The 27,998-nt window shown below is 39.1% G+C and overlaps 1 protein-coding gene across 7 annotated transcripts in view; it reads right to left on the reverse strand.

Annotated features, from left to right (window-relative positions):
- Positions 1-27,998, reverse strand: part of TENM2 (teneurin transmembrane protein 2) — a 615,717-nt gene that overhangs the window by 202,334 nt on the left and 385,385 nt on the right. For all 7 annotated transcript variants that reach the window (XM_066196982.1, XM_066196981.1, XM_066196980.1 and 4 more), the window contains one exon: positions 17,840-18,049. In XM_066196982.1, coding sequence (XP_066053079.1) covers positions 17,840-18,049 — 210 coding nt within the window. The remainder of the gene's footprint in view (positions 1-17,839; positions 18,050-27,998) is intronic.

The raw sequence follows: 27,998 nt of genomic DNA on the forward strand, positions 1-27,998 counted from the left end.
GATGTTTCTTAGCGAAAATTTCATCTCACAGAAAGTCAGCACTGCTTCTTATGGCTTGGATCCTCCCCCTTGCTACTTGGGCACAAAAACATTTCTACACAAGTTCTGAGATATATTGTTTTTCTTTACTTCAAAAAAAAAAAATTCTAATTATATAGGTGAACATCCATGCTCTATGTAAAACTCACAGTTTTTCTGTACTTATGTGTTGAGAAAACAGATAAGTAATATATATCTTTTCAGAGCACGTTTTTGATGTGTAATGAATGTTTTGTTTCAAGTGCTCCGTAACAGCATTTTTATGAGTCTTTTGCAGAAAAATTTCTTAAAACACAGTGAAATTTGAGCAGTGTAGCTGACTGTGTATATGAAAAAACAAACCTGACAACAAACACCCCCACAGACAACCCCCCCCCATAATCTTACTCACTGCTGTCCCCCAGGAAATTGTGACAGATTCTATGAGAAACCTGGGTCCTGTGCACATTAGAAATTCCTTCCTGCAGGGTTAGCAGGTGTGGGCTATGTCAAACAAATTTATTGCAGTCTGTGCTAATAACCAAAATTATAGAAAACCTAGATGAAAGTGCTCTGCATCCAGCTAATTTGAAGCTACCTTATGAGACAATAACAAGCTTCTAACAGTTTTCCCCTTTTTTAAAATACACTAATTATGCTTAATGTTCCCTGTCGCATTAGCTTTCATGGTAATTATATTTCAAAACTTTTTGCAATTAGGGTACAGTTAATATTGTGGAATATTGCAATTATTTTTCATTGTGACACCTCTATTGAAAACTGGTGGCATAATGATCACATTGTTCAACTAAATCAGAACTGCAGAAATATGGCAAATGAACCAATTATAGATTATTATTTCTAATTACAGATAATGCCCTTTTCCCTGCTTTGTCCAGAACAATTTCCCAAATACCCAGACTCTTCCTAATTAAAAAAAAAAGGCCAACAAACTGACTTCCCCACCTTCATTTTTCTTACACACATTCTAATATATATATATATATATATATATATATATATATATATATATATAGTCTGTAGTATGTAAATATATACTTTACATTATATACCTATACCTGTGAGCATGGACAGATGTGGACGGGCACATCAGCACATACAGAGATAATTTACAGTTGGTACAGGTTCAGTCAACTGCAGCTATAAATGTAAGTGCCACTAAGTGCTCACTCTGAGGGAGGATCCTCAGTGATTGAGCCTTGGAGGAAACGTCAACTGCATTACAAATGCACTCTGCACCATTTCTAATTCAGCCCCACATTGCCCCAAAGAACATTTCCTTATTTCCGCTCACTCTCCCTCTCTGTGAAACTCGAGGGCTTTGGCACTCTACCCTGAAGCCTCTCGCTCACATTTCCATCATTAAATCTAAGTATCAACCTCCCCCCATTTACCGACAGGGTTCTGTTTAGTGATGCTGAAGGAGTTAAAGCCCCTGATAAATGACAACAACAGAAATGCCTAAGAAGCAATATATATAATTTTGAAAATCTGAGGTTCACTCTGGGGTTTTGAAGAGCTGCTTGCAATTAAACCAGTCTATAATTTGGTAGGACAGACCACTATTACATAAAATTACTTTCTGAAAAAACACAGCAGAGGAGTTGGGGAGGTACTGCTAAAAAAAAAAAAGCAGCCAGACAGGTAATGGGAAACATTCTGTTATTTTCAATACTTTAGCAATTCTGAGATTAATTATCATTTACCATTTACATTCTTCATATGGAATTTTAATCAAAGCTCGCTTAATTAAGTTTTCATTTAAATTACACTAAAGCAGTGATAAATAAATCAACGATCAAATCACTGACTTCAAACAGAGAAGACCTTTACCAAATTCCCTGGCTTGCCAAACCCCACCATCTGTACATTTCCCAGCTACCAGACTAATGAATTTCAAGGTTATATTACCAAGTGTAAGATATAATTCCTGGCCAACATCAGACAGAAGAAACAAAGTGTGTATAAAATGCTTTCACATCATTTCTGACATGAAAAGATCGGGGAACAACTTTACGTGACTCCTTATTCCCTTCAATAAAGAGCAACGTAAGACTTAAGTAAAACTCCTCCAAAGATGATTTCAGGCAGAAATCTGAAAATTGCAAATCTCAGCTTATTCAATACTGTGGAGTAAGGTTTTTTTAAGAGCAATTGCCTGAACAATGAGCACATTTTCAAAATGAATTATAACTCTCTCTCCTCTGACCCTCTGAAACTCTAAAAGCTGATTTGAGTGATTAAATGACAGCTGCAAGTCATGAGAAATCTGGCACAGAATATAATTTTTAAGAATGCCTCAAAGTCCTGCCATCACTAATGTCTGTCATCACCCACCTTTCCATCATTTCTTGGCTCATGTGAATAGAATTTTTTTTTTTTCTTTTAAGTTTACGTGACTTATTTCTCTGGATATAGCATTTTTCATGCAAGTTTTGTTTCCCTTAACTTGAGACACACAGTCTCCACCATCTGCTGGGCACTGACAAAATACAGGATGAATAAACTGTGCAGTGGAACGTGTTTCTCCCACTCTGGGTAACAGCATTTATGCACCTGTATGGATGGGAAGGAGAACATGACCATGGGGGTTATGTTCATGTGTATTTGTATACATACATGAATATCACCTAAGAACTATACAGGTTTCCAGGATATGGATATAGACAATAACCAAACACATCTAGTAATGCAAATATCTATTGAATAATATCTGATAAAATATTGCGGAAAAAAAACACTATAAAAGCCTTGAAATAGTTCAACAAAGGAGTTAAAAATAGTCATTAGTGGTTTAAAAAAAAGGGATTGGCTTCTTTTCCTCATGAGAAAAAAAAAATATTCTAAATAAATAGCTTGTTTTTCCTTCCCATAGCTATTGGCTATATATAAGACCAGTGCTCTAAAATCCATCATATTTGAAAGTCAACTCATCTTGAAAGACTCCTCATAAAAAAACAAAATCAACAACTTTAATAAAATAGCAATTTTACAGAACAGTGTTTGTTTTGTTTCTTTTTGTTTGGTTGGTATTTTTGTTTGTTTGTTTTCTATGGTGTAATTCTGCCCAATTCTTTCAAAATTCTCTGTCATTTTACACATAAAAATTTAAGGGTTACAATCACTTTTAAGAGTAATGGTTTCAAGATTTTGAAGATTTAAGAAACGAAACCAATACTGATGTGCACCTATTTAACTGCACATCATGTCTGCTGAACTCATTTTCTGGAGCAGTAACAGATGCAAGCACAGGTATTAATTGCCTTATTCTTCCTAAGGATCATCCTTTTCTATTGGACAACAATATTTGCTTTACTGACAGCTATCAGAATATTCCATTAATATCTCCAGAGGATAACAAAAGGTAGATTTCATCATGTCACATGCTGGCTTATGTCATGTTTGATGTCCACCCAAAACACAACAGTAAATTTCACTTGGGAAATTCCATTACTTTTCTAGAAGAAACATGGATATTCCAAGTTCAATTAGAAATCCACAGCTATTTTAATTTGCTTCATTACACAAAACTTCTTCCTTCGTATGTGTTGTGTTCATAAGTGGAGACACAATTTTATTTGCAGAAACCTTTGCAATGCAGCTTTAATTATATGCAAATTCCTGCTTAATTGATTCGTACAGTAGTGCCTATGTGAAGCATAACAATCCTCTGTAATGACACAGCAGAACTCTATGTTGCTCTGAGCCACTGATATTTAAGTATTCCCAGAGTAAGTGCCAATGGCTTTTTTGGAGCTCTTCCAATATTCAAAAAAGAGACCTAACTGCTATCATTAAAAACAAAAGCATTATATTTCTTTTTTTTTTTTTTTGGCTCATTTTTGAGAAAGTTCAACTTTTTTTTTTCCCCTGGTGATTTAATAGTCATCAATATTGAATCTCTAATGTCTCATGAATAGGATTAAGCTAAGCTCAATGGAAGTACAGGAACCTGAAGTTTGTTCCTAAATTCAAAAACTTCTTCATAATACTGTCTCTGTCTTGACTGATATATCATATTTGCAGTGGACCAGTCAGTAAATCTGCTATTTCAAGCTTGTATATCTGTTCATTTTTAGACCCCGTGATAAGCTTTTAACACTTCCAGCTAAAAAAAGGTGGCACAAAAATTTCTCAAAAAAAAAATCTTAGGGTTTGCACCAAGACAACACAAAAGCCATCCATATTCTGATATACGTCATCTGTGAGTATGAGTGAGTTTAATTCCCTTATATCACCTTGCTTAGCAGTGAGAATTCAGCTATGGAGAATCCTTTCACTGGTTTAAATTTCGTAGTTCTGAAACAGAGATTGCCACAGGAAAAGGTGCCAAAAGTAGCACTAGGCCCTGAGTTAGAGGCTCAAACAAGATTTAAGAACAAATAAAAGCAGGCAAGCGGCTTCATTATGAGAATTTTGATGAATAGGGTGCAAACAAGAAATCATTAGAGAGCCTTTAACCATCATCTAATAACACAGATTAATAAAAGCAGCTGGGAGAGCTGTAAGAAAATCGGTTCCCTTTCATTTCATGGAGCCTGTCAGCGCAGGCAGAGCCCAGCCACAGCTCCTTCCCCATCTGAGCAATTTGCTCTGGGTCTGCTCTGAACGTTCTCCACCCCTGCCAGCTTCACTCATGGGGATATTCATTCAGCAACATTCACATCTTGTTGTTATACTATTAAATTAACCACGTGTCATACCTTTAACAGATCCCAAAGTGCCAATCAAAGGTGGAAGGAAGCATTAAATCTTATGAAAATATGAAGTGGGCAGTTTCTGCAGGAGAGCCACTCTCATGGCTGGGCTGCTGTGGGCAGCTCCCACTGCTCCCACCCACTGATGCCTTGGAGTGGCTCCCTAGAACAGAGGCTAGAATTAAAAGAATGAAGCGTGTATTTATTAAAGGCCTTTCACAGATACACCTTGGGCGGTCAAAGGCCTGGCAGAGGCTACACCCAAGATGGACAACGGTCATGAGTTCCTCAGACAGAAATAAGTTTGGTCTGTTTGCACATCAGAGGTTAATTGTCCAATTACAGCTTCAGGGAACGAAGTCACATTCCCCCAGTTTGCTTCTCCCCCCAATTTACTTTTGTTTGTACTTTCCAGGGCCTGAGGCTGTGATGGTGTCCTTGGTTCTCAGGCCTGGCAGGATGGTTTTGTGTGACCAAACTGTGACCAGAGCTGACTGACACTCGTGTGGAGTTCAGAGTTATACACTAGTGCAGTACAGGATCTGAAAAATATAAAAGTTAAAACTTAAGGCATCACCAGGACATTTGCTCTGTGTTTGCCCAGCAGTGAGAAAACAAAAACTTCGGCCTGGAAAAAGGAACACAAATCTAACAGTGCCTCAGACTGGAGACTAACAGGGGGAGACACAGAAAGTTTTGGTTAGAAAACACATGATGGGGTTAGAAAAACTACAGGGGGAAGTTCTCCTTTTCATGTTCTTTTTGCTCATTATTATAATACTACACTGAAACCAGAATCTGAAATAAAATTTTCAATTTCAGTACAGTTTTCTCAAACTTTTTAGGTGCTTTCTCATAAAACCACCTGAGAGAATTTTATGGAAATGGCAAGTATTTCAACAGCAAATTTTTTACACAGATTTAAACCTAACAGTCATATTTCTGTAGGTCCTTTCAATATAAGCCTGTAATGACAGACTTCTTTGTTAATAACCACTTTTTTGTTAAATGAACCTAACAGATTTGCTATTAAAAAACTGTTCAAAATCTAAAATTCTCAGAAAAAAAGACAAGTGTTTAAAGTGGATATCCAAACATCCCCCAAGAACCCAACACAAACCCCCAGGGGTCCCTCTTTTGCACATTTTGAAAGATCTACCAGGACAAACGGAGTCACAACTTTTAGGGGTTTGGGGCATTTAGGCTTCTATGCCCACACATTATATTTTATCATTTATAAAAAGCCATTCTCATTTTCCACACTGTTCTAGTTATTGCTCCTAAATTATCAGAGCATCAGGTACAAGGAGTCTTCTCAAAACAATCCAATTTCCATGCCAAGTTGTCAATTCTCCTTCTTTTTGATTTACTAGGGTGTTTTTTTTTTTTTTTCCATCCTACCCTTCTTCCCAAACCAAACTACCAACAAACCAGCCATCCAGGTTTTGAATTTGTGCCTCTATATCCCTTAGGAGTTTGGGAATTTGAAAACACCACTCTATAAACCAACCTATACTGTGCTGTGAAGAAACCACTGGATGTTGATCCAGCCGGATCCACCAGCACTAATTTGCTCAAAGACATGTAAATGTTAAACAAGAAGCAGTTGGCACCTGCTGAACCCAATGTGACTGCTCGGTGTTCCCCCGAAGAGTCAGCTGCTCTGGAGGGTTCCTGGTCTCAATGAGAAATTGTTGGAGCTCCCCAGAATAAAACTGCCTTGATAAAGAGCTGTGAAACAGCACCAGTTGCTTTGTGACAGCAGGATATTAATGGAAATTGTTCCAAAAAAAGAAATTGAAACAAGAGTCTCTAATGCGTTTGCGTTTCTGGCATGATCTCAGAGGAACTGAGGAATCAAAGCTGTGGAATCCTTCCAGCCGTCAACAATAGAAAATAAAGAGAAGGAAAAAGAGATTTAGAACTGGCCGGTAGTTGGAAAGCAAAGGAAGAACTACGTTTCGTGGCCATCTGTGTACATCTGGGTGACAACTGCTAGTGATTTGTACTATCTCCCTTTCTCCTGTACATCATTTGGAAGGGTGGCTGTGCCGGCCTTCAGCTCCTGGCAGGGCACTTTGGCAAGGTGAATTTCCAGCCAGTCTCCAGTCTTTTCCTTAGATTAGTTTTGGAAGCACAGTCCCTCACCAGCCTTTCTGCAGTACCACAACCACCAGTTCTCAGCCAGTTCATACACTTACGATTTCAAGTCAGCCTCCAACTGGAAATTTAAGTCTTGGAAATTCCTCAATTTCTTCAAGGTACCCTGTTTTTCTCTTACCATCTTCCCCCGCTGCAGATAGCACTCACAGGTACAACTGGCTGGCCTTAACGTGTCTACTAAGTTCCTGGATTTTAGAATAAATAGCTGTTTCCTAACTGGTTTCTGCCTAGTGCCTGCTTCAAGACCACAAGGAGACAAACTATTCACAAATATCTAGTTGAATTTTGCTGCATTTTTAGCTGAAAAAAGATAGAGAATGAAGAGACAGACTTGGAAAATGCAGACAGAATAAGGATTTCGTTTTTGAACTTCAGAACCATTTCATTTTGAACAGTTTTAAGCAAATATTTTCACTTTTCATTTTGACGATATAAGTGTTTTTCCTTTATTTACCCACACAGAAAAGTAAAACACAAAGGTTGAAACTAAGAGTGAGAAAAAACCCAACCCACATTCTCCTGTAGACTGAAGGGTCTCATATTGCTCTTCCTAACCAAATTTGCTGCTTGGAAAAGTCCAAATTTCTACTTTCTTCCCTCATAAGTCTTACCAATGGTGTTTTTATTTGTTTGGCCTCCATGTCACTCCTTTATGGTTTTGCAGCAGGTTTTTTCAGGTAAGCTGGAAATGCAGGTGCCAGGAGTTGATGGAACCTTCATGGCAGGGTCACAAAGGTTTTATTTTCCCAGTCCTTGTCCTCAGTCTCAGCCTCTGAGAGAATCACTCAGAGCCAGCCTCTACCACTTGAGCTCCAACTCCCCAAACTCCCCCCTCTCAACTTTTATAAATTATTATAATTACTTTACTTTTTAAAATTAGGTTTTCAGAAACATGAAGCTCACAAGCTAACAAAGATTTTACACCTTTCCATATTTGCTAGTCCCTATAATTGACAGGTTTCTGTCAAGTAAAACAATTATCCACCTGTTTGCAGGAAAAAGTATTAACAAACACACTCTACACTGCTTTGTTAGGCAGAACATTTCACACCTCATTACTTAACTGAAGAGTTAGCCTGGTGTTCAGTGTACAGAATTCCTGCTGATTCCAGTAGAATAAGCTGTTTGTATAACTCAAAATTATTACCATGTCATATACATTACAGATTTAATTAATTCACTACACAATATTAAAAGTCCAGATTTCTGAGTTCTTCCCAAATCACGTGGATTTGCAGTTGGGACTTCCCATTTCATTCCGTACTAACAACTGCTCCCCAGGTCTGAAAACCAAGAGGGACCTTTCAAAATAACAGGGTCAGAAATCTTTTCCTTAGGGATTATTCAGACAGTATGGAATTTTTCTGTTATTACAAATGGAGTTTTTGGGGCATGGCAGTTCACAGCGAATCAATCCCTCTTTTTGCAGATTTTGAAAGAGTCTGAAGCACAGTAAGAGTCCCAACTTTTAGGGATTGTGGCATGTAGGCTTCTATGCCCACACATTATATTTTATCCTTTTATAAAAAGTCATTCTCATTTTCCACACTGTTCTAGTTATTGCTCCTAAATTAGCAGAGCATCAGGTACACGGAGTCTTCCAAAACAATCCAATTTCCATGCCAGGTTGCCAATTTTCCTTCCTTTTGATTTACTAGGGCGTTTTTTTTTCAAGTCCAAACTATGCAAGTTAAGCACCAGCTAGCGCTACAATTGTAGGGATGCTGCTACGGTTCTCCTTGTAGGTGTGCATTTATTTATTGATTTCAAAAATCATCACCCCTGACACAAATGAAAGGAGAGAAAAGCTCAATTTCTGAAGATCCCACTGCTCCAGCCCCGTGACAGCCCAGCCCAAGTGCATTAGACAGCAAGGAGCCATTGTACAGGAGAGACGTGTGAGGCAATACCTTGGTGGGGAGAGGCAGGGATCCAAGGAGAGGGGAATGACAAATAGCATCCTACATGGATGGAAAAGGTCACTGCAATAAAAGCAACCTGGGGAACTGGGAGCAAGTGAAGCGTTGCTACAGACTGGAAGAAAATGCAAAATCCAAACAGACGGAACAGAGCAAGAGACAAAATTTCCTTCATGTATGATAGTGACAGACCGAGCTCTGGAATCATTTTGGGGGCTGACAAAACAGAGCACGATTCCCTCTATGCCTTGATGTGAATCCATCTGAAAATTAAGCATTTACTCAGGCCAGTAATTAACTTCTACGAACATTCAAAGTCCTCGACTCTCTCTGTAACGATCTGTCAGGAACATAAATTATGTATATGTGCAATGTAACAAAAAAAGGCAATGGTTGGTTGATTTGTTTCCATGGGGAAAAAAAAAAACCCAAACAACCCCTCATCTGTAGTTTTAGTCCATAACCGTTTCAGGCATTGTGGGAATTACAAACTCCACAGGAATTGGAACAGTTCAAGACCTGCACTGGAGCTCCTGACCCCCTGGAGCTGTGTCAGTGTCAGCTGAGCACAGCCACACCAGGGCAGGGACAGGCTCAGCAGAGAGCATCCCAGAGAGCCCCAGCAAACACCACACTCAGCTCTGGGTGCAGCCCAGTTCAACATCTGCTTGCTCTCCCAGGAGAAGTTTGTGCAACCCCGCACCAAAATAAAGCAGCTGTTTGGTGGAGGGACCGCAGATTTTTATTACATTCCCAGTGCAGCGGTGTGTGCACAAGGTAGCTGAAGCTGAGACTGTAAGAAAGACAAACTCCTGGTCTGCAAAAGCATTCAGCAGCAGAAGATGCAGTGATGCAGGCACGGGAGTCCTCCACACAATATGGCTTAAGCATTTGAAGAGCTGGGTTATTTTGGATGTTTTGCTTGGCTGAGCTCTGTTTTCAGCAGAGGTTTCACCAATAAAGCTGTGTGTGCAAACCCTTTTAGGGCACGTGCTCCCAGAGGGCAACAGGGCTGTGGCAGGGAAACAGAAGGGGAAAAATATTCAGGGTAAAATGATGGAGTCCAGATTTCTTTCTGTTTGTGCTGAAGGGATGTTGCAGACATGCATGGGAGAATTGCCAGGCAAAGAGTCAGGCATTAATAGGGCAAGAAAAAAGATAGCACTGAGGATAATTAGTAACCACTGATCAATTTCTCCAGTGATGTGCTGAAGTTTCCCATCTCCTGCACTTTTAAAAATAAGACTGAGTGTCTTCTGAAGGAAAAAAGTCCTAATTTTGATTGATTTCATCATGATTTCATATGAGAACAAACTCAGTTTCTAGAGATGTTAATGTGATAAATAGATGACATATATTTACAGTTTGCCTGATAAGGTGCTAGTATTTATAATCATATTAGAAACAGGTATCAAAACTGTAAATCCATTAATTTAATTTTATAACTAGGAGTAATAATTAAGCACTAGATAAACGCACAATTTATCATTTAAATAAACCAGAAGTGTATGGCATATCAAAATCAGAAAATTCATAAGACAACGTATTGACTCAGACGAAGAGTGTCTCCTTGTTTTAAAGTGTTTGTAATGGCACTTATTTGGACTTATAGGGGGAAAGAAAGACGTTATTAAACTTTCTGCAATTACAAAACCAACCAAGCCACCCACAGAACCTTCTGTATACAAATTTTGCAAAATATTTTGAAAAGACGATACCCTAAATTTTAGGTTCTCTACTATGTAGCCCATGAAGCGCAAACAGTTTGCATATGCTCAACTCCTCACTTTCAATCAGCTACCAAATTGTGTTGGTAGGCAGCTAAAAACATGAAGTGTTTTCTAAATGTTGTCTTTCTACATAAACAGCAGCACTACCCACTATGGAAGTTGTCAGGACTGTACCACTGCCAATGAAAGGGAGATGCAGTTCAGAACATAAAAAACTCTGTATGAAAAGACAAAATTATTACAAGGCCTGAGAAGTTCTTCCCACACAGCATGACTTACAGCGGACCGTTAGCAAGAACAGCTTTAGCCTTTTCTACACACAAAGGAAAAACACACAAGCAGCATCTGGACTCAGCATATGAAAGAAAGAGAAGAAAAAAAAAATTCTGCTTATAATTGCAGTATCCTCAGTGCCTTTCAGTTTCCAAGTGAAGTATCTAGTCAGGCACTGATTTTCTTCGTGCAATGACACAGAGCAACCATATCCAGCCTTTAAGTTCCAAAAGCTTTCCAAATTTCCCCAGTTACTGGTGATCTGTAAGTAGCTGCCACGAGACAGAGTAAGCATTGGTAATAAAAGAGGCCTGACTGGCCACAGCCCCTGAGTTGTGTCCCAGCCACCAGGGAAGCTGGCAGAAAACAGCAATGCAAAGAGAAACGGAAATTTGGGAAGACTTTGCTGTGGCTGCTTTGCTGGGGGGCTTTTATTGCTACAGGGATTCCCAGTTCAACACACTTACAAACCTTAATCAAAATCAAAAGCAGCTAAAAAAAAAAAAAATCTTTCCAACTCTCAAACCCACGGTGAGCTTAAAAAACCCCTCGTAAACAACGGAATTCAAGTCTGTTCTCAATTCTATAGCTTCGTGTAATTCATTACCATTTTTATTACCACAGAACCTTCTGTTTGAGATTTGATTGTTGTTATCGTGAATTCATAAATTAATAAATAAAATGTTTCTGCAGTACCTTAATATCTAGAATCACATCTTCTGGCTGAAATTCAGACATCTGCAGGCATCATCAACACAGGGTACAGTGATTAGCAGCAGCAATAATATCAGTAATAGTTGCAGCAACATGGAGCTGATACCTTAGAAAAAGTCCACCCTTTGGTTTCAGGGGGAAAACATTGTTCATGATGTTCCCTCCATTTCTAATTCCACCTCTAAGCTCTAAAATTAGACTCAGTGCTCAAGAGATGCAACAGAATGAGAATGTAACTGGTCATTAAGGATTTAGAGAATTGGAGTATTAGAAACAAATTTGGAAAAAGATTATTTATTTAAAGGCCTTGCTGCTACATCCACAGACTGTTTAAACAATGCATGTACAAAGACATTCTTGCTTACAACCTCAAAGCTAGGCCAGGCTCCATAGCAGAAACAAATGCATCATTTAATTGGGAAACACAAATTAAAATGATCCATCTACCACCCTTTTTCTGCATTGCTGTAAAACAACATCAGAAGAAAGTTCCTTATGGCATTTCCTTGTGAATATACTGAGTGAGAAGTAACCTTTCTCAGGAGAATTGTAAACACAGCTGTAATGCAGGGCTGTCTTTTGGAGACAGTTATAGGAAAGAACAGGAAATAACTTAGAAACCCCAAACCTGGAACCTTAACTGATTTTAACTATTGCTGCCTTAAGCCTAAATGGACAAATGCTACAACGTACTGTTCTGAAAGAGGTTCTGAAAGATGCTGCTGCAATCTTAATCCTATCCAGCAGTATGGACACGAAAGTGATGGAGGAGGAAGCCAAAATTTTCTTTCAGATTACTGTTCCTCCCTACCTGATCTCAGAAGTGATGCACAGAGATCAAACAAAACAGAACCAAAAGTAAACAAACAACAAGCAGCAGAGTAAAACAACACCCTCCCTGCTGGCCCCAGCTGCGCTATTGATAAGGGGAGGAAGATTCCAATTCCTTTTCTCCCTCCTTGCTGCTCTTCTCTCATCACCTACTGAGTTTTCCAAACTCTTTTATTTAGTTTCTGAAGTAAACCAAAGGCAATCGTTCACAAGGATTAAAAAAAATAAAAATTAAAGCTATGGATTCTTGATTTTTGTGGCTGCCAATGTATTTTCTGTCCTGTGGGTTGACAGGTACAGAAAATTGAGGTCTCCATTCAATAGGGAGATGATGCTTAATCATATGAAGGGATATAATTATATTTTCTATAGGATTCATTTATTTCTTAAAGATGACAATACTTCTGCATTTTGGTTTCCGTTATAGAGTAGAAACTGGAAATACTTCTTCATTTGATGCCAGATTGTAAGAGGGCCATAAAACAAACACTTCCAAGCACTCCCAGCAGAGGATCTAAAATAAGTCCTCCAGCTACAGTGCATTAATGAAAGTTCTGGCTTCTTTCAGAAAAGATTTTTACAAACTAGATTAAACTGCATGGAGGTGGTGGTAATTACACATTAATAATAATGAAATTCTATAGACAGGGAGTATATGTGGAACACAGGAGATCCATCTAGATATTTACACTGAATATAATGGATATTGATATTTTACACGATATTTCTACACAACAGGCTCATAAGCAAAAGGAGTCTTATTCTCTATTTCAACTTTAACTAACTGACAACATTAAAGAACAACAATCATTTCCTTCAAGCCAACCTGTTTCTCTTTTCTTCTCTCCTTGCTGCCAAAAACTGCTTGTGAAAAGATCAAAGCAAACCCTGTCTTCCAAGCAGCGTCCAAACCCCTCCGTGGGCAGATATTGTCACCTTGAGCCAAATGGTTTGTGTCATTGTTTCTGAGCCAAAAAGACACTTTAAAAATGGGCACCATCCCCCTTCCAGTTCAGCTTCAGCAAGTTCTTAGCAATCATGACAATATCTAAAACACAGTTTGGAATTTTCCCCCCAAATCAAAACACTCCAGAGATCATTCTGCTTCCACTTTCTCATTGTTAGAGTGCGTGAAGCTGATGAATGTGTCCAATTATGGATCCATTATATGAAAACCTTATGTGTGAGTAGGTCTATCCTGTGTCTTTTACTCAGACTGAAAAACAGACAAACAAACAAACAAACAAACAAACAGTCTTTGTGTTGTGAGTTCAGAATTTGGTTTAATACCAATAAATCCTCTCTAGTAAAGGCAAAAGTGCAAACAACAAAAGCCCCTCTCTTTTTTCCACATAAGGTTGAAAATCAGCCTCTTATATTGTATTTTTACTGAAGCCATTAAAATGGCATTTCAACAAGCTGAGTCACCTTATATTACAAGAAAAAAATATAAAACACAAACGAGAAGAAATAAACCAATTCCTACTGTTAGCTGTAAGAAACCATCTCAGGAAATGGTAAGGCAGGAACTGACCTTCTTTTAAAAGAAAAAAAATCCACTAACTTTTCATGGGTAAAAGGTCTCATTTCCTTCTACAATATTTGTGTTTTTGAAAATACTATCAGCAGGTGCACCAGATTTCAAAAACCTCTTGTCCTTCATCACATGTAATTGTGCTGCATATTATATTAAGAAATACAAGCAGTGGAATGTAAGTGATGGGAGTTCAATTAAAAGCAGCATAATATCTTGGTGCATAGAAAATGATTCTGCAACTGAAACAGGTTCTAATGAGAGAAAAAAGGAATACATTTTCACATATTTTTAATTACAGAGAACTTCCTCAAACATGATTTTTAATAATATATTCCATTAGGTTAACACCATATTTAAAGAAAGTGCATTTTCTGATTTCATTTCAAGTCTGATTTTGAGCAATTATTGTGTCATTGTTCTGCAGTAGAAAGGTTGAATTCATTTACTGTGTGGTTATGCTAGTTATGATTGATGTCGCTTCTCCAAATGATAAACCAATCACCCCGATGATGTAATGTCATTTTAACAGTGCTATAATCACATTTCTCTCAAACTGGGAGTTCTGATGAGTTCTAACAAAGATTTATTGTAGATTAAAGGCCTTCATAATATCAACAATAGATTGCTCATTTGATAGAATATTTGATTAGGTAATTTTTTCAGCCAAATGGTTTTTTCCCATATATATTAAGCATGGCTCTTGTGAAGGGCACGGGGCAACACACGTGGATGAGTGGCTCCTCATATCCAAAAAGTTGCATCCTAAACCTGTTGAGGAGCCACCCTGTAATTACAGAGCTTGAATCAAGAGAAGAATCCAATCAGACAAACAAGAGGAAGACTCTACAGTATAATTAGTAGAAGACGTTGGCAAATATTTCATATTCAGCATGTACTTTGAAGGCTAGGATAGAAAAATTTAAAGAAGCTAGAAAATGCTAGCAAAAATTTATGAATGATTGAAGATTATCTGGGATCTACGCCTTGCATATAAGCATCTACAAATCTTCCTTTTTAACCCAAGCCCAAATTTAAGTAAAATATTTACATTTAATTACTGTCTCTCAGATGTCTGGATCTATGTTGTTAGGTTTCCAAATAAACTAAATATATATATATATATATATATATATATATATATATATAAATTTTGAAAAAGAAAAATAAAGGAAAAAAACCCCAACACTACTGGAGACAACCTTTTGCCATGTAGATGGTAAAAGTCACTCTGAAAATCTTTCAAGGATAATGATAAGCCACAAAAAGTAGTAACTTTCTCCAATTTAACGTATAAGTCATAACCTGTTGAATTTTCTTATAAACTCTATAAAGACACATTGTGAGAACTAAAGAAAACAAGTCACACCACTAGGAAATGCTCCTTATTTTCCAGAGGATGCATAGAGCTCATGCTACAGAGCACTCCACAGTGATCAAGCAATTACGCATGTGTGTAGGGTAAAAAATAAAAACCAAGGAACACCTGCATCTTATACCCTGAAAATTGAAAGTTATTATATACTGCATGACTGCTTATTAAATAAATAAACGGGATATGTGGGGAAAAAAAGTGTTAAAATGTAGAATGAACAAAGCAAAGCCAATCAGAGGATGGCAGAAAGGTTCCTTGGGTCAGCCCACAGTAACAACTGTCAAACACAAAGCTTTTCAAGACACAAAGAAACAGTGATTAGGATTTAAAATGAAGCATAAAGAGCTCTCCCGTCAGATTTTCTGATGTTGTTTTACTGCCACTTCCTTCATTTGGCTTCCTCAGAAAAGCCGTGCTGGTTCCCTCAATGCCAGCAGTGGCTGTAATTACCACGTACTCAAGTATCCACCAAGTCTCCTTTTTTAGCTCACATTCCCTGACCTTGATTTTCTTCTCCTTATTTCATGCCTCTCCCATTTACTTTTCCCATTTCCCTTTATAATCTCATCAACTGCTTGATCCACCACACCCTTTAGGCAATGTTCCCTCACTCTTTATTCCTTTCTTCAGCTGTGAACATTCCCTGTTCCTGAGCTCTGAGAGGAGACAAGCCTTCCTCCCCTGCACACAGGTAAGGATCCATCACCCGCCCAGGGAGCAGAGCTGCTTTTTCCATGAATATCCCTTTCCATTTCTCTGCCCTAAGGTCCCCTGTCATTTTATTCCCCTGTTACTGGTGCTCACAGGTGCTCTTGTGATTCTCCACAAGCTGATCTAGTTCTTAGCACCCTGCCATCACTTACTCTCCTACCCCACCATCTTCTCTGAGTATCTAAAAGTCCTGTGAGAATCCGTTGGGGGGCTCCAGCTTCTGCTCACTGTCTTCCAAATAACTGCTCCCTATGCAAGAACCTGCCCTCTCACCCTGTGTTAGGGGTGAAATGCTTCCTTGAGAGCATTGAGTGACAGATTTTGCTGTGACTCGTTCAGAAACACAAAGACCCTTCAATCAGCTGGATCACCTTTATTCGGAAATGGCTGAGCCCTGCCGAGGCCTCTGGAATGTTTCTAAGGCATGAAACCGCAGTGCCTAAGGGAGAAATCACACCCAATTCCTGACCCCCTCCCCATTTTTCCATGGCTTCCACAGGGGTGCTCATCACAGATTTTGAGGCCCGCAGCTCCCAGGTCACCCCGAATCTCTTAAAAGCCCCTCCAAAGTGGCATCATATTTTCCATAACAATACACTCGAGGAGCAAGGAAGCACGCTCCGTTTCTGAATTATTCTTTATTTGTGCGGTTCTATTTTTACACACCTGAACAGGATTCAAGGATAATTCAGGATGGAAGGAGCCCCAGGAGGTGCCCAGTCCGGTGTCCTGCCAAGCCAAGGCGGCTCTGAGATCCGAGCAAGGAGCTCAGGATTTCAGCCAACGTGTTCTCAAAAAGCTCCAAGGCAGAGGCTGGACAGGCTCCCAGGGCCACCGGCTCTAACCCAATGCTTAGGGAAAAAAATTTATCCCTAATATCCACTCTGAATGATCTGTTTCAAATTCTTCCCCCTGCTCAACCCCCAGCCCCTGTTGAAGAAGGGGTGTTCAGGTGTGCTCTGTGCACCCCAGAACCTCCAGTGCTGCTCAGAGCTGCCGTGTTACAGCAAAGAGACCCCTTGGGCAGACCAGAAACTGCACAGAAGCTCTAAACTTATTGTGTTCAATTAAATGACACACAACATATATCTATGATTAAAAAAAGAGAAGGTGCTAGAATAGCTTCTTTTGATTTGTCTGTATTTCTAAAATGGGCATCTTCCCCCCTCAGTTTTTTGGCTGTCAAAAGGAAAAGTCAGCACCTACTAATAAAAATTAAAATAAAATAATGAAAAGAGGAAAGAAAAAAAAAAAAGAAGAAAGAAAACCCTAGGCACTACAGATTCCATGACTGATAGTGCTGCAAATGTTTTAAAACAGTGGCCTGAAAGACAAGAATTAATTTGCTGAAAAATAGCAGATCTTAGTTAAATGTGACATTGTAAGTATAGAAGCAGACAGATTCAGAAACAAGAACAGACACAGACTGGCAGAGGCAACATGCATTTCTATACACAAAACCTCATCACCAAATGATATATTAGATTAGCCCATGCAGAACAAAGAACCATTGTGTGTACATTTCTCTCCTACCAGACGCAAAAAGGAGCAGGAAATCTACTTTGAAAAATAAATCCCTCTGATGACGAGAATTCAATATTATTTTTTACACAGCTTCTACCATACTTCAATCTAAAAATCTCTCCATAGTAAAATGAAGGAACACCATATATGATGGACTGTGTTTCCAGGAATTTTCCATTAAATAAGCCGCTAAGATTTTCTTTGCCCCATTTCCATAGATGCTCTCAATTTTCTGCTGATGCAAGAACACATTTGCACATTAAAAAAGAACGCACAAAACTGGCACAAACATGCCACAAACAAACTCCATATGTTTGCAATTTTCTTACCACTGCTGGAAGCCTGCTGTGGCCCTGAACACGCTCTCAGCAGATAGGAATTAGGGGAGAACTCCTCGTCAGGGTTGGTGTCCATGATTTGATGGGACGTGTTGCTGTCTAGCAATGGCATCTGGCAGCTAACTGGTGGAGGATTATGAGAACTGGGCAGCTGAGCAGATGGGAGAAGGCTGGACGAGGATGTAGGTGGAATGGGACGACCTGGGAAAGAGGACACAGGGATCAAAGATCAGCAATGAATGTAATGAAAAAAACCCCCACCAGCCAAGTAATTGCACGGTAACTGTCCATGGTTATGTTCCATTACTGCCCTGCACAGCCCCTCAATCTCCCCACTGCTACCAGCCTGTCCCTTTGTACCACATTTCCTGAAATTACATCACAGATGAAAATCTCTTAAAATAATAGGAAAGGGCTGATATTTTTTTTAATTTTTTTTTTTTTTTTTAACCAGGAAAATTGCTTCAGCACAGGAATCTCACAGAGGCATGAAACAACCATACAAGCGCTTTCTTCAAACTAAGGTTCTTCCTAAAATGCTGTGGATCTTCCCAGATCCCACTGAGACATGTCACAGGAGAGGACAGCAGGACTGAAAAGCAATTATTCCATTTTAGAGATGGGCTAAAGCTGAAATCTGGGCTGGCAACTCTCAGCTCTGCTGTTCTTCCTCTGCCATTGCTTCCTTCACTGGGGCTGTAGGAGCAGAATTTCCTGCCCAGCCAGGTTAATTCCAACAGTAGAGCCCAATCCTTAACAGGGATGAAATACCTCAGCCCACAGCAACAATCTGGTCTTGGTCACCCAAAGCAGTGACATCAAGCCAACAACAAAAATGTTCATACTTATGGATCCTATTTTTTTGTGAACTCCCATAACTTTACATTAATCCATTCCATCAAATGCGCACAGATGAAGACAGGTTTTGAGGGTTTTTGTTTAGGTTTTGTTTTTTTTTTTTCATTGCAAGTTTATCTAGTGCATTGAAGAAATTCTTCATGAATAATTTAAATGTAAGAAAATATGACCTTTGTGATGCTGCCAAAGTCTGTAAGGCAGAGATCTGCTACAAATGTTAAAACACAGCAAAACTACACAAAATGGTGCATCTTTATTTCCATCATTCTTAAAGAAACAGTAACAGAGAATATACATTGATTTTCTCACTAGTTATACCTTCATTTTGTTGAATCAGGGACCTCTCACATTATATGAATTACCCTAAAGTTTGTACCATTGGGCAAATATATGGAATCACACATGAAATTCCAAATGGGGAAGGGGAAAAGCAAGAAAATGAAAAGTTGCAGCTCCCACATATAAATTATATTTGGGATGCAGCAATCAACCAAAGACACACCTAGATACTGAAAACTGCCAGCTTTGCACTGTCTGGTACCAGCAAGTAGCATGAAGTACTTTCTTCCCTTCAAAGACTTCTGAAATAAACTAAATACCAGAACACAGGCAAGTGACTTTTATGATAATTTGTTATTATATTTTTAACACTGGATAAATTGATAAGACTGGATGACAAAGTTATTATATGACAGAAATGAATTTAAGCTACTCCATAGTAACTCCCACCTGCAATCTTTTATGCTACAGAAAATTCAATATGCATTGAATATTTTAGTTGTGGACTTGCATTTGTGAGGAAATAATTCTAATATTGATGATAGGAATAATTACTGTTATTATTCATGACCATGCTATTCTTATGAAATACTACCATGAATATCCTAAACATTCCAGGGAAGTGATTGAGCAAGAGCAGCTTCTAATTATTTCTTTGCAATGTGTTGCAAAGAAGCAGAGAGGCTGAGGTTTGACACACCTCTGACAGGAACGTGACACTCGTGCCCACTGTGTGCATTTAATTTTCACATATTCTGGCTCTGCTTCAACACTGTGGAGTTGAAAAAAGCAGCTTTATAAATTCTAAATCTGCATTGACTGCATGTATCATATGGAAATATATTACTATACTATAAACTGTTGTATGTGTGAGGGTATGAGATGAAGGAAAAAAAATTCTTTTTGTGGAAACCACATATGGTATTTTAGAGCAATTTAGTTACATTTTTGCAGAATACATTGAGAAATGAAAAAACCCTCAAACCTTAAGAATTCTTTTGTCGGGAATGCTAATGACATTGTTACTATCATGAAACAATACAGCCCAAATCCCTGAAGAAAAGGCAAAATCTCTAATTACTACTCTGTTTGTAGGTGAGAGGAACGAAGGTATGAAGCTGTTAAAATGTTGCATCATTTTGGTGGGAAGTTGGCTCCTGAGGAAGATCTGCCCACAACCACAGGCTAATGGCAAAACAGGGTTGTCTGTGAGCCACAGAACCTACTGCCAATCCATCCTCTGGTTAGACTGCCTAATACACAGCCAATTTTAACTCAGACTTTTCTTGTGGTTGGAACATTCTTGGTCTACCAGGTTGATTTTTGCAACTATTAAACTCCCACTACAGCCTCACCCTCTTTGAGGGACTCTTAACAAACATCTTTGTCTCCACTCCCAGCCCCTGAAACACTCAGGATCTCTTAGGACACCCAGCCTTTTGTGAAATTTGGTGGGAAATGAATTGAACAGGAAGAGAAAGGCACCATTAAGCTTTTTTGCCTTAGGAAATTAATCTCAGGGGTAACTATCTGTAGTACCACAATCAAGAGAATGGCTTGTGAAAGTCCCAAAGTGTGGGGATGCAGTTAGGCTATAAAGAGCATAATACATGTAATTTGTTTGTTACTATACACTCTTAAGTGAGAAATGAGGGGTTTGATTCATACTTACATGAATACCTTGGTCAAATTAGCTCAATGTAACATTTAAAAGAACAAACTAAGCTTTGCAGGTTCTATAAACCTGAGCTCCTTATCAGACCCTTTCATCTGCCTACAGATATCTGAACAGTCATATTTTGAGCCTCCCTAGCTCTTTAAAATATTCTAAATTTCCATTGCTTCTCAATGGGATTTGCAATACCCTACAGTCTATAAAAATGCTGTGACATACGATAACATCATATCCTATTACGCTGCTGTTTTCAAAAGTTAAATTGTAACAGAAATTCCTACAATTTGTCTTCATATAATAACATATTAAAGCTTCTCTGAATAAGTTTTTTTATCCAGGTGAGCATTGATAGAATCCTATGTAATGGATACTTACAGCGACAGCAATAATGTAATTGTGTAACGGTCAAAGAAACATAAACATAGATACAAATGCTAGAAAGGGAACCAGGCTTAAAGGCGGGAATTGTGTCTGTTCTTGTCCCAATATCTGCTCGTATGCATGTTCATACTGCACATAGGCATGACAAAGATCTGTACAGATGCTGGATACAGCATTTGTAAGGCATTTTTCAAAAAGCAAGCAGCCCAGAAGAAAAAAGAAATTTCCTCTCCTCCCACCCCTCTCTCCTGCCATTTATCTTCCTTTTTAGAGGGAAGGAAGAAACGTGGTAACTCTTCATTCAGATTTGGGCTTGCTTTGGTCTTCCACACCACACAGCACCTCAGTCTGCAAGGGCCTTCTTTACCCTCTTATCACTTATATTCCATTTTCTTTTCAAATCAGTCTTATGTTTCTTCACCAGCCCAGGAATTTTTACGAAACCATTCCTCAATTACTGCTACACTTTCAGTCCTTAAGGCTTAAAATCTGCTGCAGAACCTACATTCAGAAACCAGGCCGTGCTCACAGCTGGTAATGTCTCAAGCTCAGACAGGGAAGAAGAGTCCTGTTCCTCTCAATCACAGTAACACATTGGGAAAAGAGATACTTCAGCTGCTATTAGCCTGAAAGACCACACCATCACCAGAAGAACAAAAAACAACAACAACAAAAAAACCCAAACCCCAAAAAACCCCAAAAAACACCCACCAAAAACAAAGGAAAAAAGACTGCCTGCAATCACTCCCAGCATGAATATACATAAACAAGAGGCACAATCAAAGAAGAGATGCAAGCTGCTCGTCAGTGACTGAAGGATATTTGAGATACACTTTTCATACTCTCTGTTCTCGTTCCTTCTCTAGAGGACCTGAAGAGTTTTGGGGATAAATAAAGCCCACGTGTGTGTAAAACCTTGAACTCTATATTACACCATGGTGCATGACAGGAAACAGGGAACCAAAAAACTCCCCTGGAATTTAACAACTTCGAGCACTAATCATGGAAGTATGCATTCCAAAATGTGTGTGCATAATTTACATACTTTTTTATATACTGAGGTATATTTACCCACACAACTCTAGATATGCATAAGATCGAAAAAACATACATTATTTTAACAGGTCTAAAGATGAACCCAGACTCCTTATATAGCTATTTTGCCACTAATTTGGACAGAAGATCTCAACCTGTGTGTTGCCATTTCACACTGTTAAGTTACACATTTCAGTAACTCCTGTCATTAGAAGGTCCCTGAGCCCCAGGGCTGGTAAATACTGATCTCAAAGCTTATTGTATCAGTAATGGAATTCTCCAGCTTTTTCTGTCAGCAGAATTCTCTTCTGAGATTAGACATGTGTGGCAAACATCTGTGTAGACTGTTCAACCCTGTGCATTTCCAGCATGAATGTCATATACCTAAGCAGCACATCTTCATTGATGACTTACATTTATGACAGAAAATCTTCCTATATGTAGAGGATCTTATAAGCAAGATCAGCTTTCAAAGCTTTAAACAACTGTTAATCTTCACAGTCGAGGGGTTATGACATAACTATTCTGTTCTTCTCTAAGGATATCTGCCAATCAAGCAGCCAATAAACATAAACGACCTGTAATAGCTAGATTAGTCACATATATTGCTATCAGTGAAGCCCCTCTGTTCTACAGCTCTGGTCATAAGGACCAGGGCTCAGGTAGAAAAGATTCACACAAGCCAATGTCTCCCTGTGCAATTCTCAGCAGGTTAGATTGCAGAAAGAAGGGAGACTTTAAGATAACAGTGTTTTGAAGAAACAGCTCTTTGGAAGATGTAGCAGCGTTCAGGTATTAATGATAAGGAAGGAACATGAATATAATGTTCAAGGAAGTTAAGGAAGCAAAGAGTGAAAGCAGAAGAGTTCTTTCTCCATAACTGATGGCATCAGAAACACTGTGTAAAACACTTAATTGGCAATTAAGATTTTGACATTTACTGATTGAAGCTGCTGATATTCATGTTACACACCAATACAAAGTATAGGACCCCGTGCAAAGAAATCACATAAAATTAAGTTAGTGGCTTACATGATGGACAGGATCATTAACTGCAGTTGCTGCATTGCTCATTTATACCGAAATTATACACAGAAGACAATCTAGCAATGGAACTGGGGGGATATTAACTAGAGGTGATGAAAGAGAAGGATCACATCTCAGCCTCCTTTGCTCCCTTCCATCAGGAAAGCTGGACAGAATCAGAACAAGGACCACAGGCAGGACCCTGTAACAGCTCACTGCCCTCCTCCACTTAAAACTTCACACGACACGTTTCAAGTCAGCCTAAACTGAAGCACCTACATTGTCAGCGTTGCTAAGTTCGCTTTAAAGAGTGAGCAAAGCTGCTAAATGCGTCAGGAAACCATTAGATAAGTAAGATGCACGTTTTTGCAGTGCAAAGCACTATAAATTAAGCAGGCAGTTGATGCAGGTGAACCTTCCCTGAGGTACAGCACATTCAGCTGACTCTCCCCTTCCCCCCCAGAAAAATTTCCTTCTGCAAAAGAAAAAAAAAAAAAAAAAAAAATAACCCCTCCTAATATGTATGCACAGCACTGCTCACCACTGGCCTGGGCACTCTCAAACAGAATTATATTTAATAAATTAAATATATATTTTGTCCTAACTGGCACAAGGAACATAAATATTTTGTACTTGGTCAATTACCGCAGTTAAGTGACGCGGGCGGGGAACAGCACGTATGATTTTTGTAGCTAAACTGGCGTTTGTGCCTCCTCGCACCGGGGGCCAGCAGAGCCCCAGCAGGCAAAGCTCTGCTCGGGGGAGAAAGTTCTTCCCCCCAGAGCCAAGCATCCTGTGCTGCCAGATCCCGGGAGAGAGGCAGGACAGCAGGCAGGAGTTACCCAGGAGCCAGCAGAGATGCTCAGCTGTGCAGAGCACTCGCTAATCCCTGACTCCACAAAGCGAGCTTCAAGGGGGAGGGACAAAACAAAAGTCCCAAATGAAGTCTGTGAGCAAAAGGGGAAAAGGAATCTCACAGTCTGTGGTCATTTTCTTCAGCGCCAAGTTGTTTCCTCTTGCCTAAACTGCTGCACTTCGTCTCTAAGGCAAACAGGATTCAAAAGAGCAAAAGATAAAGATATAAATCAGGATTTGGATGACAGAGAGTTATCGCTGAAGAAAGGTACTTCCAGCCCTCCTGAAGCTCCTATCTCCAAGAGCAAACAGGCACAAAACCAGCCAAGCTAAGAAAAAGATTTTTACAGAGTCTATTTCACAGAAGTCAAAAGGGAAAACAAGGTCTTTCTAAAAGCCCAGACCTGTTTTCTGATGTGTTAAGGTATTTCATGCATCACAACAGACAGTAAGGGACATTAAAGATGCAGCTGATACCATCCCGTCATACCAAGGAAAGTGAAATGGCCCTGAGACAATTAAAAGAGAACAGCAAAAGAGAGATTTAGACACAGTAAGTCATCACCTGTGATTTATACAACAGTGAATCAGCAAAGGCAATTCAGTACCACAGGTTGTGTTTTTCCCACTTAACAAAATTAGTAACTCCCTACATCTTGCTCAGTTTTCTCAACACTTGTTAGAAAAAACAAAACAACAAACCATTGAAATATATCCATATTAAATATATTTCCTCTCCCTCTGCTCTGAAGTAAAACCATTTACTGCACAACCAGGAATACAGTCAGAGAACTGTAGATAATAGAAAAGGGAAAGATGAAGAACCAGCAGCAAGTCCTGATCTCTGGTTTTTTATTACAGATCTATTCCAGAAGCTCGTTTAAGCTTTGTTATCTCCCTTAAACCATTTGACCTCTGTATGTGATTAATATTTTCTGCAGTACTGCGCATGTGTAATCTTTGAGTATGGAAATCACTGTACCAATGCAAGATATTATCATTGCAAAAACTCTGCAGGAGAATGAGACTAACTTGGAAATCAATCACTTCTGACTTCCAGTGTTAAAGTTAAATTAATTTTTCTAAGCAATCCATCTACAAAATGTATCAGTTGTATGAAATTTGGGTATTAAAAATACGGAGACAGTCATGACTTCAGAATTATCTAAACCAATTCAGTATGTAAAGGAATAATTTGCTGCTGTCAAAAGTTAATGTCACTTAATTCTTGTCTTGTTAAATCATCTGATGCCCCTTTCTTTTTTAGTTAAACAAAGATAAATAATAAAAGCAATTTACAGCTAGAAGATGTTAGGGTTCTGCAGCTGTTCAATGTCTTCTGGGCAGATTAGATTCTGTAATGAGAAGTTACAAGCCTCATTTTATAAAAGCTGTTGCTGTCTCGGGAAAAACATCAGTGAATAAGATTAGAAAACCCTTTTCCTTCATGAACCTATTACACTCACAGGCTGATTACTTGGCATATGTTTAATACCTTCATAGCTGGAAAACAGTAATTTGTTTCAATGATTTTTTCCCATCACTCATAAAGTCAAAATGTCTCCTCTAATATCCTAATACCCTAGCTCTGATTCAGCCAGGAAAAACAGAGACAAATCCATGGGAGCAAAACTCACACCAACCGGAATTAATTTAACTCCCCTAAAAAAAGGTTCTACTGAACTAACTATAACTAACTGTAACTAACATTAAATTGTGACTTATCAGCTGCCTTGTGGGACAAAAATAACGTCCTAAAATTAGGAATGTATTTAGAAGAAACTTTTTGGAAGATTCACAACCATATGGGAACTTTATGGTAACTTAACAATATGTGCAGCTTTTAAAAATTGGGATGAAAAAAAATCCCTGTTTATCAGTCTTATCAGCTAAACATTCATGTCAGGGAATTCCACTAACAAAGGGGTTGTAATTAGGCCCTGGGTAGGAAATTAGCACACAACCTGTGAAATCTCCCCTCTCAGATCAATCTAGAAGAACTTGATTTGATCTGTATTCAGAGTTCAGACTAAACTGGGCTGCAAACTTGTTTCCACTACCCAAACACCTTCTGTTTACCTTCACCTTATTTTAGTGAAAGTCTAAGTACTGCTAAACAGCCACTCACACCTTCTCCACTGCATATCCCCCTGAATGGTGGCTTTATGTCTATTAGAGAAATTTATTTCCAGGAACGTTGCAACACTTGGCGATTCAAGTGCCTGGAATCACTAATAGGTGGGATAAATAACACTGTCGTGAACAAACACGAGAAAACTCCAACCTGTAATTATTTAACAAACTCTGTGAGAATGGTGCATAGTTAGTACTAGCTGGTGGGAGTTGGATAATGATTATGGGATTTGTGTTAACTCTTGGCAGTCTACTAAAAAAGCAGCTCCATTTTCTGGAGGAAAAAATGAGGAATGAAAACAAGGCTTCACATGATCCACATTTATGCAAATAGCCAAATAATTTAAATAATATGCTTAAATCTGCTCTATCCATGTGCCAGTGCTATATTCTGCCTAATTCTGCTTCAGGGTATTAAAGTCTTCTTTTCTTAGTTCCACCTACAGTTAAACGTGGTGTTGCTATTTGCTTTCTAAATGTGTGGTGAGCACACTTGTGAATTAGTGCTATCCCACTGCTGTGCCACACTCTAGAGATGTTTGTATTTTAGTGCTGGGAGACGGGGAGGTGCAGTCAGAACAGCATCAGGAATTGTTCTTCCATTATTCTTGATGCTAAAACTTACATGACATAATCTTGAGGTCTACATTTTCCTTGCTTCATCTGGTTTCTTCTCTCAACATCCAGTCTTGCATTTCTTACACCCCCCCCCCCCCCCCCCCAATATTGACTTAGCAGGAATTTTGGGTGCACAAGCAAACGAAAAGTTTGACTTTTCAGTCCTCTCTGTTGCTGGTGGGATTTTCCAAAGCACAAAAGTGTATCAGAATTTAACTCCCCTCTGTCTTACTGCACTTCAGTAGATACCCTTTTTCCTTAAACATTTACCAGGGGCTGCAGAAGTTTAAGACTGTTGTGATATTTTACACTGAAGTGTAAACTATGTGTGCCCTTACAGAAGTCACCACATCTGTAACATATCCTCCTTCCAGACTGAACAACCATCCCAGCATTTAACAGCAAAGCACAGTGAAACCTCCATGTCAGTCAATGCAAACTCTATTTTTGCCTTCAGCACAGCCAAGGTTTCTGCATTTTTCTGAAGTCCTGAAAAGCTTTGAACAGAGAGAAGCTCCCCCAGCCACAGTCTTTTCCTGACTGGAATACCAGGCTGCTGTGTTCATTCAAGGCAGGATAATTCTCTGTGCTCAGGTCTAGGTGATGCCTGGGAAGGCTGACCTGAAACAGAGACTGGACAGAGCTGGAGAATAAAGTAGGGATTTATTGAAAGGCCTCCAGGATACACCTTGGGCAGGACAGGGCCTGACCAGGGCTGCACCCAAGGTGGACCCAAAATGGTCACAAAATGGGTGACCAGTCATGAGGTCTCAGACTTTTTTAAGTTTTGGTCCATTTGCATATTGGGCTTTAATTGTCCAATTACAGCTCCAGGTTGTGAGGTCTCATCCTTGTTTCTCCCTTCAGCCCCTCTTGTTTGTGCTTTTGGGCTGGAAAGTTGCCCTTGGTCTCCAGCAGGAAAAGGATTTGTTTTGTCTCCCTACTCTGTTCAGAGCTGAGTGACACTGAGTGTGAGCTCAGAACTGCACCCCTGGGCAGCACAGAACCTGAAATACATGAAAGCTCAAACTTAAGCCATCATAAGAATACTGCCTGGACCCAAACTGCAGTTTAAGAATCTAAGGGGAGGTGAAATACCATCACTTATGATGAGCTAGGCCTAACTGACCCTTTAAAATCTCTCTGAAGTCTTCTGGTAGAGCTAGCTATACCCTGGAGATGGTAAAGAATACACAAAGTGCCCCAGCATAGGATTATAAACAACCTACCACATCACCTACAAATAAGAAGATAACGCTTTGTTCTCGTCTAGTATTGAAAGAGGCTTGG

Source organism: Chamaea fasciata, unplaced genomic scaffold, assembly GCF_029207755.1.
Source record: "Chamaea fasciata isolate MVZ Bird 193981 ecotype frontalis unplaced genomic scaffold, bChaFas1.0.hap1 SCAF_15, whole genome shotgun sequence".
NCBI classification, from domain to species: Eukaryota; Metazoa; Chordata; class Aves; order Passeriformes; family Sylviidae; genus Chamaea; species Chamaea fasciata.